Source organism: Salvelinus fontinalis, chromosome 6 (assembly GCF_029448725.1).
Source record: "Salvelinus fontinalis isolate EN_2023a chromosome 6, ASM2944872v1, whole genome shotgun sequence".
Taxonomy (NCBI): domain Eukaryota; kingdom Metazoa; phylum Chordata; class Actinopteri; order Salmoniformes; family Salmonidae; genus Salvelinus; species Salvelinus fontinalis.
In genome coordinates, this window is record NC_074670.1 from 48,131,995 (window position 1) to 48,147,592 (window position 15,598).

The window sequence follows — 15,598 nt, forward strand, 5'->3', positions numbered from 1 at the left end:
CTTTCTCCATCACGACAACGTGCTTTATTTCAAAGGGATATTGTATCCATTCCTTATGTCACAAGTCACTGGAATACATTGGTCGCTAATATCTGTCGGGAAAAAGTCTGGTTGTTACCACGCAAAAACTTGCTTGTTAACAAGGTCAAAGAGGTCTCTTTCAGAATGATCCATAAGTATTACCCTGCGAATCATTACCTGAGGAAACTCCAAAAAAGACATGAACATTGACTGTACTTTTTGTGTTGAGCATCCAGAAACAGTTTGGCATTTATTTTGGCATTGTCTACATGTAAAACAATTATGGAAAGATATTCACAGTTTTATAATTGTTAATATTCTTGATGACTTTTGTTTGTTATGGAAGAATGTGCTGCTCCTTAACTTTAATAAAGATGAAGAAAAATAATTTGACCTCATAAATCTAATTTTGCTCATGGCAAAATTTCATATTCATAAATGTAAATTCAGTAATAAAAAACCCCTCTTCCGTGTTTTCTATAAGGAATTCAAGCAAGACCGTTCAGCATTTTTCTAATAAGAAACCTGTTAAAACAATCAATATGTGTGTTTCTTTTAAGGTCTTTGTATAATCTGTAATGTGTTGTACCCCCTAGTATATGTTATCATTGTCTATCTGTATATTTCTTGTATGTATACAGATTATTCTACATATTAAAAAAAAACGGGGAAAAGCTAGATTCCATCTGCAAAAAACTGATTCTGAGGTAATTGACTTTGAAGTTCTGAACCCTTATTGGTTTGAATGGTGTCACCATGAACAACATGAATTGGGGTATTCAGAGTACTATATAGGTAGAGAACAATGAACAGAACAAGGCTATGTCAATAAGTCAAGTTTGGCAAAAATGCAGATATAACCTTATAGTTCCAAGCTGTCAACAAATGTAGACTCCTGGAGTTCGCTAAACCACATTGGCACCTGGATTGGAACCAGTTCTATGGTCAGATGACATGAAAATAGAGCTCTTAGGCCACGCACACCAGTGGTAGGTTTGGCCTTGGAAAAAGGAAGCATATGTCAAAAATAACCCCATTCCTACTGTAACGGTTGCTCTCCTCCTCTTCGTCTGAAGAGGAGGAGTAGGGATCGGACCAAAATGCAGCGTTGTATGCAGACATAATGAATTTATTTAAACAAGACGAAAACACGAAGAACACTTGAATAGATTACAAAACAACAAAACGACGTAGACAGACCTGAACATGAGAACTTACAATATAACACGAAGAACGCATGAACAGGAACAGACTAACCAAACGAACGAAAACGAAACAGTCCCGTGTGGTGCGACAGACACAGACACAGGAACAATCACCCACAAACAAACAGTGAGAACAGTCTACCTAAATATGGTTTTCAATCAGAGGAAACGTCAAACACCTGCCCCTAATTGAGAACCATATCAGGCAACACATTTAACCCAACATAGAAACACATAACATAGAATGCCCACCCCAACTCACGCCCTGACCAACTAAACACATACAAAAACAAGGAAAACAGGTCAGGAACGTGACACCTACTGTAAAATATGGTGGTGTTTTTTGATGTTATGGGGCTATTTGGTTTCCACTGCAGGGCTGGGAATTGGGAATTGGTTTTGATCAGTCATGGAAATTAAAGTGCTGAAAACATGTCAGCTCCGTTTTTAAAAAGAAGATGGAGAACAAGCTATAGGATGAAAAATACTGGAGTTTTGGCGCAGGTGCAGCCGACTAGCACTGGCTAACGCTACCTAGCAAAATAAAAGCATTGTTTTTTATTTATTTTTGTACAAATCGATACTTGGAGTCAACATATCAATATAATATTCTCCAAAATAATATTGCGATATTTTTTTCCCCCATCACTATTCCACTGGTCCTAGGGTCCTTGTTAAGGTCAATGGCATCATGAACTTTACCCAGTACCAGAACATTTTAGCCCAAAACATGGTTGGAGGCTGAAACTTGGCTGCAAGTGGATCTTCCGCCAAGAAAATAACCCCAAAGCACACATCAAAATCCACATGGTTAATTTACCACAAAATCAACATTTTGCTATGGCCATCTTAGTCTCCAGACTTGAACCCAATTGAAAACCTATGGGTTAAATTGAAGAACACAGTCCTTAAGCGCAGATGAAGAATATCAAGGATCTGGAGGAATGATCTAAGATCCCTCGCAATGTGTGTCCAACTCATAAAACATTTTTGAAAAAGTCTCAGTGCTGTTATCCTTTCAAGGATACCTATCTTTTTTAAAGAAACAATTATTACTTATTTTTTTCTATGACCAATTGTATTAGTACAAAATAATATTTTCACATTTTTTGGACCATAAATATAGCTCATTATTTGTATTATTTATTTTATACAGTATTTTTTCCTCATCTTTTTCTAAGGTGACAAAAATGTTGGACCTGACTGTATATGCTGCCTTACTGTCTTTAGTACTATGCCTCAGTTATGGACAGTACTTTTTCTAACAGAAGAAATACCCTTTCTGTAGCACAAAGTGACCCATCTTCCCCAGCTCTATGCCTTCTCTATGTATCCTATGCCTGCTGTAAGAGCAGAGCAGCAGAGGAACAGCGTTCTGTGAGCTTCTGTAACAGAGCGACTATGCAGGACCGAGTTATAACAATGCTATTAGCAGAACCCCACCCTACTGCAGCATCACGCTAATGACAAAGATATAGTGATACAGTGGGAGGGGTCGAGAGAGAGGATGAGGAAGGGAGGGAGAGAGAGAGGGAGTAGAGTGAGAGAGTGGGACAGAAAGGGGAGGTAGAAATACAGTAGAATGAGAGAGGGGAAGGGGCGCAAGGGAGAGAGAATGAGAGAGGTGGAGAGACAACGACAGAGGGAGAAAGGGGGAAGAGAGCAGAAATGGGGAGAGGAAGGGAGAGGAAGAGGGGATGGAGAAATGTGAGCAGTGAGAAATGTGTAAGGATGTACGGTACACTTCCTGTATGAGGGGAAGTCATGCAGACTAAACCAATAACTCTTGTAATATTGCAGGGCCAATTGCCTGTTCCTATAATATATTTTTCATAACCACAAATTATTCACAGAGATAGATTGGAGGAGTTCTTAAACCTCACGCACACACACACCACACGCCCGTGTGCAAACACACATACACACGATAGCAGAACTACACACACATTTATCCACTATGAGAGATGAATTGCTCCCAGTATTTAATCCAACTAGCATTTAATAATTTATTTCCAAATCTGCTCTGCTCTCCCCTCGTTTCTGGAGTAAGTAGGACAGGGGCGGGACCAGAGGCACAGGAAGAGGAACAAGACAAAAACCAGGACACGGCGCTCACACAAACACCCCGCTGATATAGCTGCAGACAGAGTAACCAAACTCAAAACTCACTAACATGGAAAACAATGACACAATGCCCGCAATGACTCAGAATCACATAATTAGCTGTTGCACTGTGACAGCAAAATAACTGGAATGAAAACTAGCATTGTACCATGGCTGAAATCACATTGGTGTCTATCTACGTTCATGGCTTATGTAAAATTGATAGAAAGACATGAAAGTAATATTTTAGCTATCATATTCATATCAGAATAACCGTGCATAAGGAAAAGTGACCTCTCGGAAAAGACCAAGCACACTATCTTTAGTAAAATAAACAGACAACAGTGTGGTATTGTAGCTGCAGAGCTGAACCTAATTGGAATTCAGCATGCATGCAAGTGTCTGGGTTACTAGTTTAGCTGCAGGGAGAAAAGTACGTAGAGGATTTGATACACAAACAAGCCAACAAAACCCTCTCACAGGCAGGAGTGAGGCTGAGTGCTTGGACTAGATATGCGCAGACTTGGGAATGGGAAACTGTGTGTGTGTGTGTGTGTGTGTGTGTGTGTGTGTGTGTGTGTGTGTGTGTGTGTGTGTGTGTGTGTGTGTGTGTGTGTGTGTGTGTGTGTGTGTGTGTGTGTGTGTGTGTGTGTGTGTGTGTGTGTGTGTGTGTGTCAGCTAGAAAAAGTGGTTCATTGGAAGTTGTGCGAACGTAAGTTTTTGGTTTCCCATTGGTTCTGGGAACAAAGCCACACGTTTCCTGACCGTTAAAACTGAACTTTTAGCCAGTTCTGGGAAGGTAATTTTTTTTTAGGTTGCACGGAGTTTCTGAAAACCCTTCTCTATGGTTCCCTGAAAGTCTTCCTGGCAGGTTTTATTAATGTTTAGAATGGAAATTATAGGCTATTTGAAGGTAATAAAAAAACATTCAGAGAACATGTTTCAATAACACTAAATAACACTTAGAGCAACTGTTGAGAACACTAAGCACAGACAGGAAATTCATTTGATTAGGCATTAATCATGCAAACACTTTTCTATTTCAGTGTTGTATGGCATCAGTGAGATTTGAACCTATGGTCGTCTGCTCTCTATCCATGGAATTAGTCCATTGCGCCAGAAGGATGGAGCTACCATGCCATGTTTTTTTTTTAAACTCATACAAAGCTGTAAATGTTTTTGTCCGTTCAAACGGACCCGATTGAAAGAAAACAAGCATTCATTAAGATCAGGTGTGGCCAATTAGTGGGCGCGGCCAACACACCTGAACACACTTCAGAAGATAGAGGATAGAGAGACTTTTGTTAATGCTGAGAAGGGAATGTATATGTTTTAAAATAACACTTTGCTAACTCTGCTACTGCTTTCTTGTGGTTTTGATGGAAAGTTTTCTTAACCTTTGCGTGAGTTCCAAATATCTCTAACAGTCACCGCAGCGTGACTTTTTCTATGTGCAGGATGTCAGAATGTACTCACTGTTCCAAAATGTGATTGTTACGCAACAGGAAAGTTAACTCAAACCAAGGCATGCTGCCTGTTAATTATCTACAGTATAGGCTATGTTTCAACTTGTCAATTTCTAATTATTTTCGAACAAGTTTTATTTTCGAACAACCGTTTGAATTGAGGTGTGTTCCCGCCTCCTCATTAATTCACATAGAAGTAGCTCATTTCGCTGTTGACGACAATTTACGTTTGGGGTATTACTGAGCCGGACAAACTTCTCTCTTCGAACGAGGGCCCAAGCACTTCCCCAGTGTTTCCCCAGATCAACTGTGCAGACATTTGCATATCTCCAGTCAGAACAGAACTTCAGAACTTGCCCCCCCCCCCCCCCCCCCCCCCCGGCAAATTTTCTGGCTGACCTTCATTGTTGTTTTCCTTACTAATTATAACTTCGGACATGTGTGCGTTTCAATCAAAGTAAGTACCTTATTACATTATCATTATATTCTTCAGTTAGCGCTACGGCTAACGTAGCCTACATCTTCCGGTTTAGATGAGAATTGTGTTATGCTGTAGCTACACTGCTCACATTGAGGACATAACATTGTAAAGAACAGTGGCCAGCTCAAACGCTGACTGTTGCATCTGCCGTAACTGGACGTTCTAAATAAGTGTTCTAATCCCACCGGTTTGAGCGCACGCTGCAGGGACCACTGTAGAATTATCACACCTGTGTGTTTGTACGTGTTCAATCTTCTAAGAACATTACTTTAAATAGAACGATGAGGAAACCTCCAGAAAACATTATGCTGAAGTCCTGGAATTCCCACAGAAGAACGTTGTTTATTAACGTTCTCTGGACAACTTGAGAGCATGACTTGAAATAGAACCATGAGGAAACCTGTAGGAAATGTTATGGGAAGGTTGTATGCAAAATAAGCATAGGCACAACCACGCTGTCACCAAGCTCTAAGCTCTAAGCAACATATGGTTCTCAGAACGTTATGTGCTAGCTGGGGTGTGTGCGCGTGTGTTGTGTGCGTGCGTGCTTGCGTGCATGTCTGCGTGAGTGTGTGTGTGTGTGTGTGGCTAATATAAATTGAGTTATTGCATAAAACGACTACATTTAATCCAACAAATGGATTGCTTTAGCAATATAAAGGCCAGGACACTAACCATGCCATTAAAACCAAGGCTATGGTTGGCTGTTTGATTGGATATCCACACAACAGACATCGGCAGTAATCACTCTGATAGGCTGTCCAAACCTCCACCACGCCTATAACAGGCTCTTTGATTGGCTCTCGGAGTGGCTGGGGACACAGGTGGTGTCCGGTAGATTTACAGTCCCCTTGGGACCACCTCCAGCGGGGTAAGAGCTCCACAGCATAATATATTCTCTAACCCCCCCCTGGTGACACACATGCTGCCTCCCTCCTATTCCCCCCCAGCCCTCCCTCATTTCCCCATTCTGACGAGCACTACCATGCACCAAGGACGGGGACCCCACAAGGACGACCTATTACGTACACACAATGTCAGTGACACTATTGCCAGTGACACACTGTTACACACTTATAGGGAGACGCTGAGGGAGACTGAGACGACATGTATAGCTACGTAACACATTGAGACATGTATATTCAGGGATTTTACTATACCGTTAGTTTTCTGGGTTGTGTGTGTGAGAGAGACTGGGGGCGACTTCGAGGATCCTGCCTTAATGTTTCACTTCTCATCTGTATCCAAAAGAGAAACATAACAAACATTTGTAGCGCACAAATATCATGATCCCCCAACCCCCATCTGTTAGGTTTGCAGGGAAAAATAGAAACATGTCCGTATTGCCAAGAACGCAGTCATGCTTTAACTTGACACAATGTAAATAAACCTGGTGAAATTCACAAAGCGTTTAATAAATGTTACACATGCACACATATGAGTATAAGTGAAGGAATATGGCCTGGACCCCACTATCTTTATCTAAATGAATAGAAACACAGAAACACATTGGCAATAGATGCAAACACGCAAACACGCAAACACGCACACACACGCACACACACACACACACACACACACACACACACACACACACACACACACACACACACACACACACACACACACACACACACACACAGTGATAGATTTAGTTCAGCCTTTCACCAGGAGGGGGAGATTTTTCCTTCAGTTCCTTTGTTCTCCCTAGATCCTGCCTCTCTACCAGAGATGAGATGAACTGATTTGCCACACATGACACAAACACTCCCACCCACCCCCCACAAAACCACATATTGCTTCATAAATACATGCTCCGAATCACAGCCACTCAGACACACACCACATAAACGATAACCATGGTTCAGTTATTAAATCTGTTTGGGATGCTGCCGTGCATGTGTCTTTCTCCCCTGCGGAAATGAAAAAGGAAATCTCCCACCGTGTAAGAAACGAGGGACAGAGTACACAGCTGTGTGCCTGCCTAATATCACCAAGCAAGCGCTCAGCTAGATACTCATCAACACAATGACTCGCTGCAGACACAGAGCAAATCTACATTTGCACAGCAATCGAAAACCTGGGCACACCGTGTTTCTCAAAGAGACAACCCGAATCATCTACACTACGACATTGTCCCTCTCTCAATAGAGATATAGATATAGGAGGAGGCACTAAGGTCTAAATGTATTGTGTGATACCAGTCTCCTTCATATGTAACATGATATATTCAAGCAGTGTGCAGTGCAGTGAGTTCAGTGCAGGTCCAGCCTTGGTGCAAGAGGCCTCGACACACTTATTTAAATAGGACTGAATAATGCAGTGGAGCTCTGGTCTGCAGAGTGAGACACTTTGGAAGCAGTTTGAAAGAGTTTCTCAGCCTGCTCCCCTTTCCAGAACTCATCCGTTCGCAAAGCCTCAGTTTTCTCTGTAGTTCTTCTTAGAAAACATGAAACATCATCTTCCACTTTCAACATCAAAACGTAGTCACCTAGATGCATCATCAACAAGCAAATGAAAAAGGACATGCTTCCCACTTCAAATGAACCGAGTTTAGTGTGTGTGTGTGTGTGTGTGTGTGTGTGTGTGTGTGTGTGTGTGTGTGTGTGTGTGTGTGTGTGTGTGTGTGTGTGTGTGTGTGTGTGTGTGTGTGTGTGTGTGTGTGTGTGTATGCCTGCACGTGTGTGTGTTGATGTTACCCTTTCATTGGTAGCCCTGTGTGGAGGTTACATGTCCACCATATATTACAGCTCCTTAGAGGTACTAAAAACCCTGTTAACCCGGGCCGTTTTCACGAGTTATTCCTGCCATTTGCAACCTACTGTATGGGAGTAAATAGCGAGAGAAAGACTGACAGCGCTGCAAAAATAATAATAAAAAATAATAAAAAAAGTGGAAAAATCCCCCAAAACAGAAAAATATAGGGAGAAAGAGAAGACTAGTAAAAGACGGTGAGAGGAGTAGAGGAGGACGGCGGGCGGGCGGGAGTCACCGGCTCCTGAGACTGAGAATGACTGGCGTCTCTGTTTGTTCTCTCCCCCCTGCTCTGGTCTTATACATCCACTGCGACATGAAGATCATTCCCTATAATCGCATTGCGCAAGCACCAAAGTGGAATTGTCACTTAGACACGGTTTAGCGGCCACCCTAATCCTGGAAAACTGGGAATACTGACAGCGCGGGCAGAATGGAGGTATTCACGAAACGGGATTTGGAGGAATTTGGGAGCATTGTGCGTTTGTAGCAAGAGCTAGACAAGGTCATAGGAATGACACGTGGGCCCACAGACACTTTGCTTCAGAACTATGGAACTATGTTAGAGGGGACTGGAAAGTGAATGAGGATTAGATAGTTGGACGTAAACAGGAGATTAACAAAGCAACTGCATGACCACGCTACTCTCTCCTCCAATCACAACCAGCCAAGAAGGGAAACAGAATTACATCACATGTTATGTTTGGGTGCTTTTTTTTGTCTTTGTGCGATTGTTTCGAAATAATATTTTCTTTTGACACACAACTCCTTTCAGAGTCAGACTTTGGTCTCGTTATCCAGTGTGATGCATTGTGGATAATATGGTATCTGGCCTACTTCATCAGAGTAGCTGATGTAGTGTGATGATGCATGGGGATCTCTAAACCATCAATCCTCCATCATTACTAGCTATGACACACTGCTGAATTCTAAACCATCCATCCCGGTCTCATCAGAATGCTTTATGAAACATGGAGCATGACTGATAGGATAGCCTGCAGACTGGCGCTGAGAGGGTTCAGTGTACGTGACCCTACAGACGCACGCACACGCATGTACACAGGCATACATGCACACACACACACACACACACACACACACACACATGCACACGTAAGCACATACACACAGACACGCACACACTCAGGTCCAAAGTTATTAGCACCCTTGATTAAGATGAGCGAAAAAAAGACTGTAAAAAATAAATGATTCAAATACTGAGCTATATAGGTTTAAAAAAAAAGGGAAACTATATTATTTTATATTAATACAATTGCTCAGAGAAAGAGATTTTGTGAAACAAGTAATATTTTTTTTCTCAAAAAGATAGGGCTCATATGTATTGGCACCCCTTTTTCAATCCCTTTCAATACCTCATACCCTGAGGATAATGGCACAGAGACGTTTACTAAAACCTTTTATGAGATTGAAGAACACATTGGGTGGGATCTTAGACCATTCCTCCATAAAGAATATTTTCAGATCCTTGATATCCTTCATCTGCACTTATGGACTACCCTCTTCAAATCACAACACGATGCTGATCAGAGATAGATGGGAGGGGGTGAGTGGAGCTGACGGGTGGGACTAAAAACAACAAGATAACTAATGTCAAATCTACTGTGTCCGTAAATATATATATATATATACTGTAGGTTCAGAACTTTTGTGAAACAACACAGTTAAAAACATATGTCAAAAACAAAACTGGATGGTCTTCAGAGATAGATGGGAGGGGTTGAGGGTAGCTGAATTGTGGGATTAAAAACAAAAAGCTGGAAGTAGAAGCCTAAGTGTTGTTGTCCATTAGTTTACTCCAATTAGGTGAGGGGTGGTAGGGTTAGGGGGAAATTATGAAGGAAAATATATTTTAAATAAATATATATATATATATATATATACACTACCGTTCAAAAGTTTGGGGTCACGTCGAAATGTCCATGTTTTTTTTAAGAAAAGCACATATTTTTGTCCATTCAAATAATATCAAAATTATCAGAAATACAGTGTAGACATTGTAATGTTGTAAATGACTATCGTAGCTGGAAACGGCTGATTTTTCTATGGAATATCTACAAAAGCGTATAGAGGCCCATTATCAACAACCATCACTCCTGTGTTTCATTGGCATGTTGTGTTAGCTAATCCAAGTTTATCATTTTAAAAGGCTAATTGAATATTAGAAAACCCTTTTGCAATTATGTTATGTTACCCTTTTGCAACTGTTGTTCTGATTTAAAGAAGCAATAAAACTGGTGTTCTTTAGACTAGTTGAGTATCTGGAGCATCAGCATTTGTGGGTTCGATTACAGGCTCAAAATGGCCAGAAACAAAGTACTTTCTTCTGAAACTTGTCAGTCTATTCTTGGTCTGAGAAATGAAGGCTATTCCATGCGAGAAATTGCCAAGAAACCGAAGATCTCGTACAACGCTGTGTACTACTCCCTTCACAGAACAGCGCAAAACTGTCTCTAACCAGAATAGAAAGAGGAGTGGGAAGCCCCGGTGCACAACTGAGCAAGAGGACAAGTACATTAGTGTCTAGTTTGAGAAACAGACGCTTCACAAGTCCTCAAATGGCAGCTTCAGTAAATAGTACCAGCAAAACACCAGTCTCAACGTCAACAGTGAAGAGGCGACTCCGGGATGCTCCAGTTCCTCTTTCCAGTGTCTGTGTTATTTTGCCCACCTTAATCTTTTCTTTTTATTGGCCAGTCTGAGATATGGCTTTTTCTTTGGAGCTCTGCCTAGAAGGCCAGCATCCCGGAGTCGCCTCTTCACTGTTGACGTTGAGACTGGTGTTTTGCGGGTATAATTTAATGAAGCTGCCAGTTGAGGACATGAGGCGGTTGGAATCAAAAATCTCAAATTTGGACTTATCAGACCAAAGGACAGATTTCCACCGGCCTAATGTCCATTGCTCATGTTTTTGTCCCAGGCAAGTTTCTTATTGTTATTGGTGTCCTTTAGTAGTGGTTTCTTTGCAGCAATCTGACCATGAAGGCATGATTCACACAGTCTCCTCTGAACAGTTGATGTTGAGATGTGTCTGTTACTTGAACTCTGTGAAGCATTTATTTGGGCTGCAATTTCTGAGGCTGGTAACCCTAATGCACGTATCCTGTGCAGCAGAGGTAACTCTGGGTCTTCCTTTCCTGTGGCGGTCCTCATGATAGCCAGTTTCATCATAGCACTTGATGGTTTTTGCGACTGCACTTGAAGAAACTTTCAAAGTTCATGAAATTTTCCGGAATGACTGACCTTCATGTCTGAAAGTAATGATGGACTGTCGTTTCTCTTTGCTTATTTGAGCTGTTCTTGCCATAATACGGACTTGTTTTTTTACTAAATAGGGCTATCTTCTGTATACCACCCCTACCTTGTCACAACACAACTGATTGTCTCAAACGCATTAAGAAGGAAAGAAATTCCACAAATTAACTTTTAACAAGCCACACCTGTTAATTGAAATGCATTCCAGTTGACTACCTCATGAAGCTGGTTGAGAGAATGCCAAGAGTGTGCAAAGCCGTCATCAAGGGTTAAGGGATGGTTTGGCCGGCAGTGATATCCTTGTCCCATCGCCCTCTTCCGACTCCTGTGGTGGGCTGGGTGGATGCACGCTGACACGGTCGCCAAGTGTACAGTGTTTCCTCCGACACATTGGTGTGGCTGGCTTCCGGGTTAAGTGGGAATTGTGTCAAGAAGCAGTGGTACTTGGTTGGGTCGGCTCTCGACCTTCGCCTCTCCTGAGTCCGTACGGGAGTTGCAGCGATGAGACAAGACTGTAACTACCAATTGGATACGATGAAATTGGGGAGAGGAAAGGGTAAAAGTATACAAAAAAAATTGATTTTTTTTTTTGTGAATAAAAAAAAAGATATATATTTTTTTACAACAAAAGTATATGGAGGATTGGAAATGATGCTGACAATTACATTGATGGAAGCTACAATCTACCCCTTTAAAAAAATACAAATTAAAGGAAAAGAAAAACGAATCATATGTTACTGGTCGCATAACATATTTATAGATGTTATCACAGGTAAAGCAAAATGCTTGTGTTTCTAGCTCCAACAGTGCAGTAATACGTAGCAATACAAAACAATACATTTCACCCTGTGGTTTGAATCGAGTTGATTCAAATTGATTGCATTGATTTTCAATGGGGTTAGCTCCTTTTCTGTGAAGGACATGTATATTAACACATTTTCATTGAATGTACACTGTGCACCCCTTTACACATTTATGTTACATATGTGGTGTCTGGGTCCACTGGACCCGTAAGTAATAAAAGTGTGTAAAAGTGTGTGCGTTGGTGAAAACAAGTAAAAAATTTAACAAAAAGGTTTGCTGTGTGCCTTCACTCTGTCTTCCTCCTACCTGGGCCTGCTGTTTCAACATAGCACCAATAACCTGTCTGCCTCCCTGACTGTCTGTCTGTCTCCCTCTTTTCTCACACTCTACCCTTTGTAGTGTGTGAAACTACACAATGTCTTGTGGGAACCTGCACAATATTATTAGAATTCATTATTTCGATGCATTGTAAAAAAATCTGTATTTTCCCACACTCTACCCTATCAGTATGGCAAAAGGAATCTCTGCTCAGAGGGTCTTAGAAATCATTTTTGCAAAGAGAGAAGCCAGTGTGGATGGAGTGTCTTCCACTTTGGAAGATGAAGGATTTTCCAAATATGAAGATCATGCATCTGTCAATTCGGAGTCTGACAGTGAGTTGGAAGATGAGGAGGAGATTGACCCTAAGCCAGCCCCAGGACCAGCCTGTCAGCAACCAGCCTGTCAGCAACCAGCTCATCAGCAGCCTGCAGGACGAGAAATATGGATGTAAAAAAAAAAGTGAATTTGAGTGGTCTTCTTGCCCAAGGAATGAGCCACCCCGCATGGCTGCCAACGTGATAAGGATGCAACAGAGAACTTTTCTGTGCAACAATGTCTCTGGAAAACTTCCACATTATTTCCAGGATTATCCGCTTCGATAACCGAGACACCAGACCAGCTCGCCGGTAGAGAGACAAGCTAGCTGCAATCAAACGAGTGTGGGAAAAGTGGGTGGACCGCCTTCCCCTGTTTTACAACCCTGGGCCCAATATTACTGTTGATGAGCAGCTTATGCCATTTAGGGGCCGCTGCCCCTTCAGGCAGTACATACCGTCTAAACCCACAAAATATGGAATCAAGATCTGGGCAGCCTGTGATGCTGCTTCATCATATCCTTGGAACTTGCAGGTGTATACGGGGAAGCCAGATGGAAGAGCCCCTGAGAAGAACCAAGGGATGCGAGTTGTCCTGGACGTGACACCGGGACTCTGTTGCCACAACATCACATGCAAAAACTTTTTTACTTCACTCTCTTTCTCGAGGAGCTGGGCAAGGAATTGGTAAGACCTCAAATCCAGAGGAGGCAACATATCCCAAGCACCCCAGCTTTTGCAGCCATCGTAAGGATGATTCAGGAGGAGGATGCTGGTTCCCCATCCGCCCGACCCACATAACCAACAACTCCAATACCAGAAGTGTGAGTGATGTTGTTGCATGTGTGTGTGTGTCTGACTCTCTTACCTTGGCCTGCTGTAACTATATATGTGACTGAGTGAGTGAGATGCTAGTAAAATTCCTGAACTAAGTGTTATCATCATTCTAGAAGAAGCGCTGCGATGTGTGTGGACCCAAGAAGGACAGGAAGACACAGTACACATGCATCAAGTGCAAGAAATACATTTGCAACCCACAGACAGTAAAACTCTGTCCCTCATGTTGTGTGTAGACCGGCCTTAATTTGAATTTGTGTTCAGTGTGTCCTTCCAATTTGTTCTAATCAAAGCAATAAACATCAATAGTGATGAAAACTTTGTTTCATTTATACTTGTTCAAGATAAACATGATTTATTCCACCCATGTCTTGATTCTAATTGATTTCTGTTGACAAAAATCACATTTTTTTTTTTTTTTAAATGCGTAGAACTTTTATTAAATGTGATCTACATTAGCAGAGGTAAATGGCAAATATGAAGCATGTATTGCTTGTAATTGATATGTCAACATCTATTAATTAAGTATTTTTACCTAAATTGTTATAGATGTATTGTTTAAAAAAAATCGAATAATGTTGTGGGTCCATCAGACCTGCGAAAATTGGGTGAAAAACCAAAACATGAACACCACACAAGGGTTAACAAGGGAACCAGGACCAGTGGTGGTAAAATAGCCCCATAACATCAAAGATCCAGCACCATATTTTACCATAACTATGGTATGGGGTTCTGTTCTACATATGCCTATTTCTTTCGAAGCAAAGTCCACCACTGATATCCGTGGCCAAAGAGCTCTATTTTCCTCAATGATCTGGAAAGATTCTGTATGGAGGCATGGTCTAAGATTCCTTCTCCAATCTCATCATTTTAGAAAAAGTCTCAGTGCCTTTATCCTCGCAAGGTGAGGTATTAAAAGGTATTGAAAACAGGGGTGTCTCACATAAAGTATTGTCTAAGAACCTACCCAGAATCACATAGTCAAAAACCACATACTACTACACTGTCACAAACAATCAACTACTACTCAGTTAGAACTTCGTCAGAGTGACACAAAGAGTCCAGAAAACTCACCGCACAGATACAGTACAAGACTTCAGCATTGGTTCCTAAAAAGCAACTAAGACAAACTGTGAAATGGGAGCCCTTTCCCTCTCATTGTTCCTGTCACAGCCACACACACAGGTGAGAGGGACTGGTACACTGAAATATGCAGCACTACTGAAAGCCCCAGTTCCCCGAAGAGAGAAGAGAGGATGGGGTACAGATAGGACAGAGGAACAGAGCGAGAGAGTAGAGAGGAGAGGACAGTCCCCATAGACAGACAGACAGACAGACGGACAATGAACTCTTAGAAAGAAAAAGGTCTAGGGCCTAAAAGGGTTGTTCGGCTGACCCCATAGAACCCTTTGAAGAAACTTTCTTGGTTCCAGCTAGAACCCTTTTAGTGCCAGGTAGAACCTTTTCCACAGAGGGTTCTACAAGGAACCCAAAAGAGTTTTACCTGGAACCAAAAAGGGTTATCCCATGGGGACAGCCGAAGAACCCTTTTGGAACACTTATTTACCAAGAGTGTGGGGTGAAGACTGTCCCTACAGACAAAGAGACAGATTGACTGAGACTGCAAAGAGGAAAGGAAAGGAGGGAGGAAAGAAAAGGAAGGGAACGGAAAGGAGAGGAGAGGAAAGAAAGAAAAGAAAATTAAAGGAAAACGGAAAGGAATAAGAGGTGGGGGGAAATGAGAAAGAAATGATGAAGTAATAAAAAAACTAAATATGGACAAGGAAACAGAAAAGGATAGAACATAGGAGAGGAGACATCCAATACAGCAAGCACAGGAAGACAGAGAAAGAGGGAGGTTTCAGACATTTTACATCCGACTGCACTCACACTAGGAGACAGAAGGGGGCACAAGAGAGAGAGAACGAACGAGGGAGAAACTGGCTGTGTGGGAGGAGGTCGAGATAGCAAGATCCGCTGTGTGTGAAAAAGAAGGCAAAATGGAGAGAGAGAGAGAGA

At 41.8% G+C, this 15,598-nt stretch overlaps 1 protein-coding gene across 31 annotated transcripts in view; it reads right to left on the reverse strand.

Moving 5' to 3' along the window:
- The window catches only part of LOC129857954 (protocadherin alpha-C2-like), a 296,503-nt gene that overhangs the window by 122,272 nt on the left and 158,633 nt on the right, over positions 1 to 15,598 (reverse strand). For 16 of the 31 annotated variants that reach the window (XM_055926681.1, XM_055926685.1, XM_055926678.1 and 13 more), the window contains exon 2: positions 6,437 to 6,514. The exons of the other annotated variants lie outside the window; for them this stretch is intronic. In XM_055926681.1, coding sequence (XP_055782656.1) covers positions 6,437 to 6,514 — 78 coding nt within the window. The remainder of the gene's footprint in view (positions 1 to 6,436; positions 6,515 to 15,598) is intronic. 31 annotated transcript variants of the gene reach the window in all.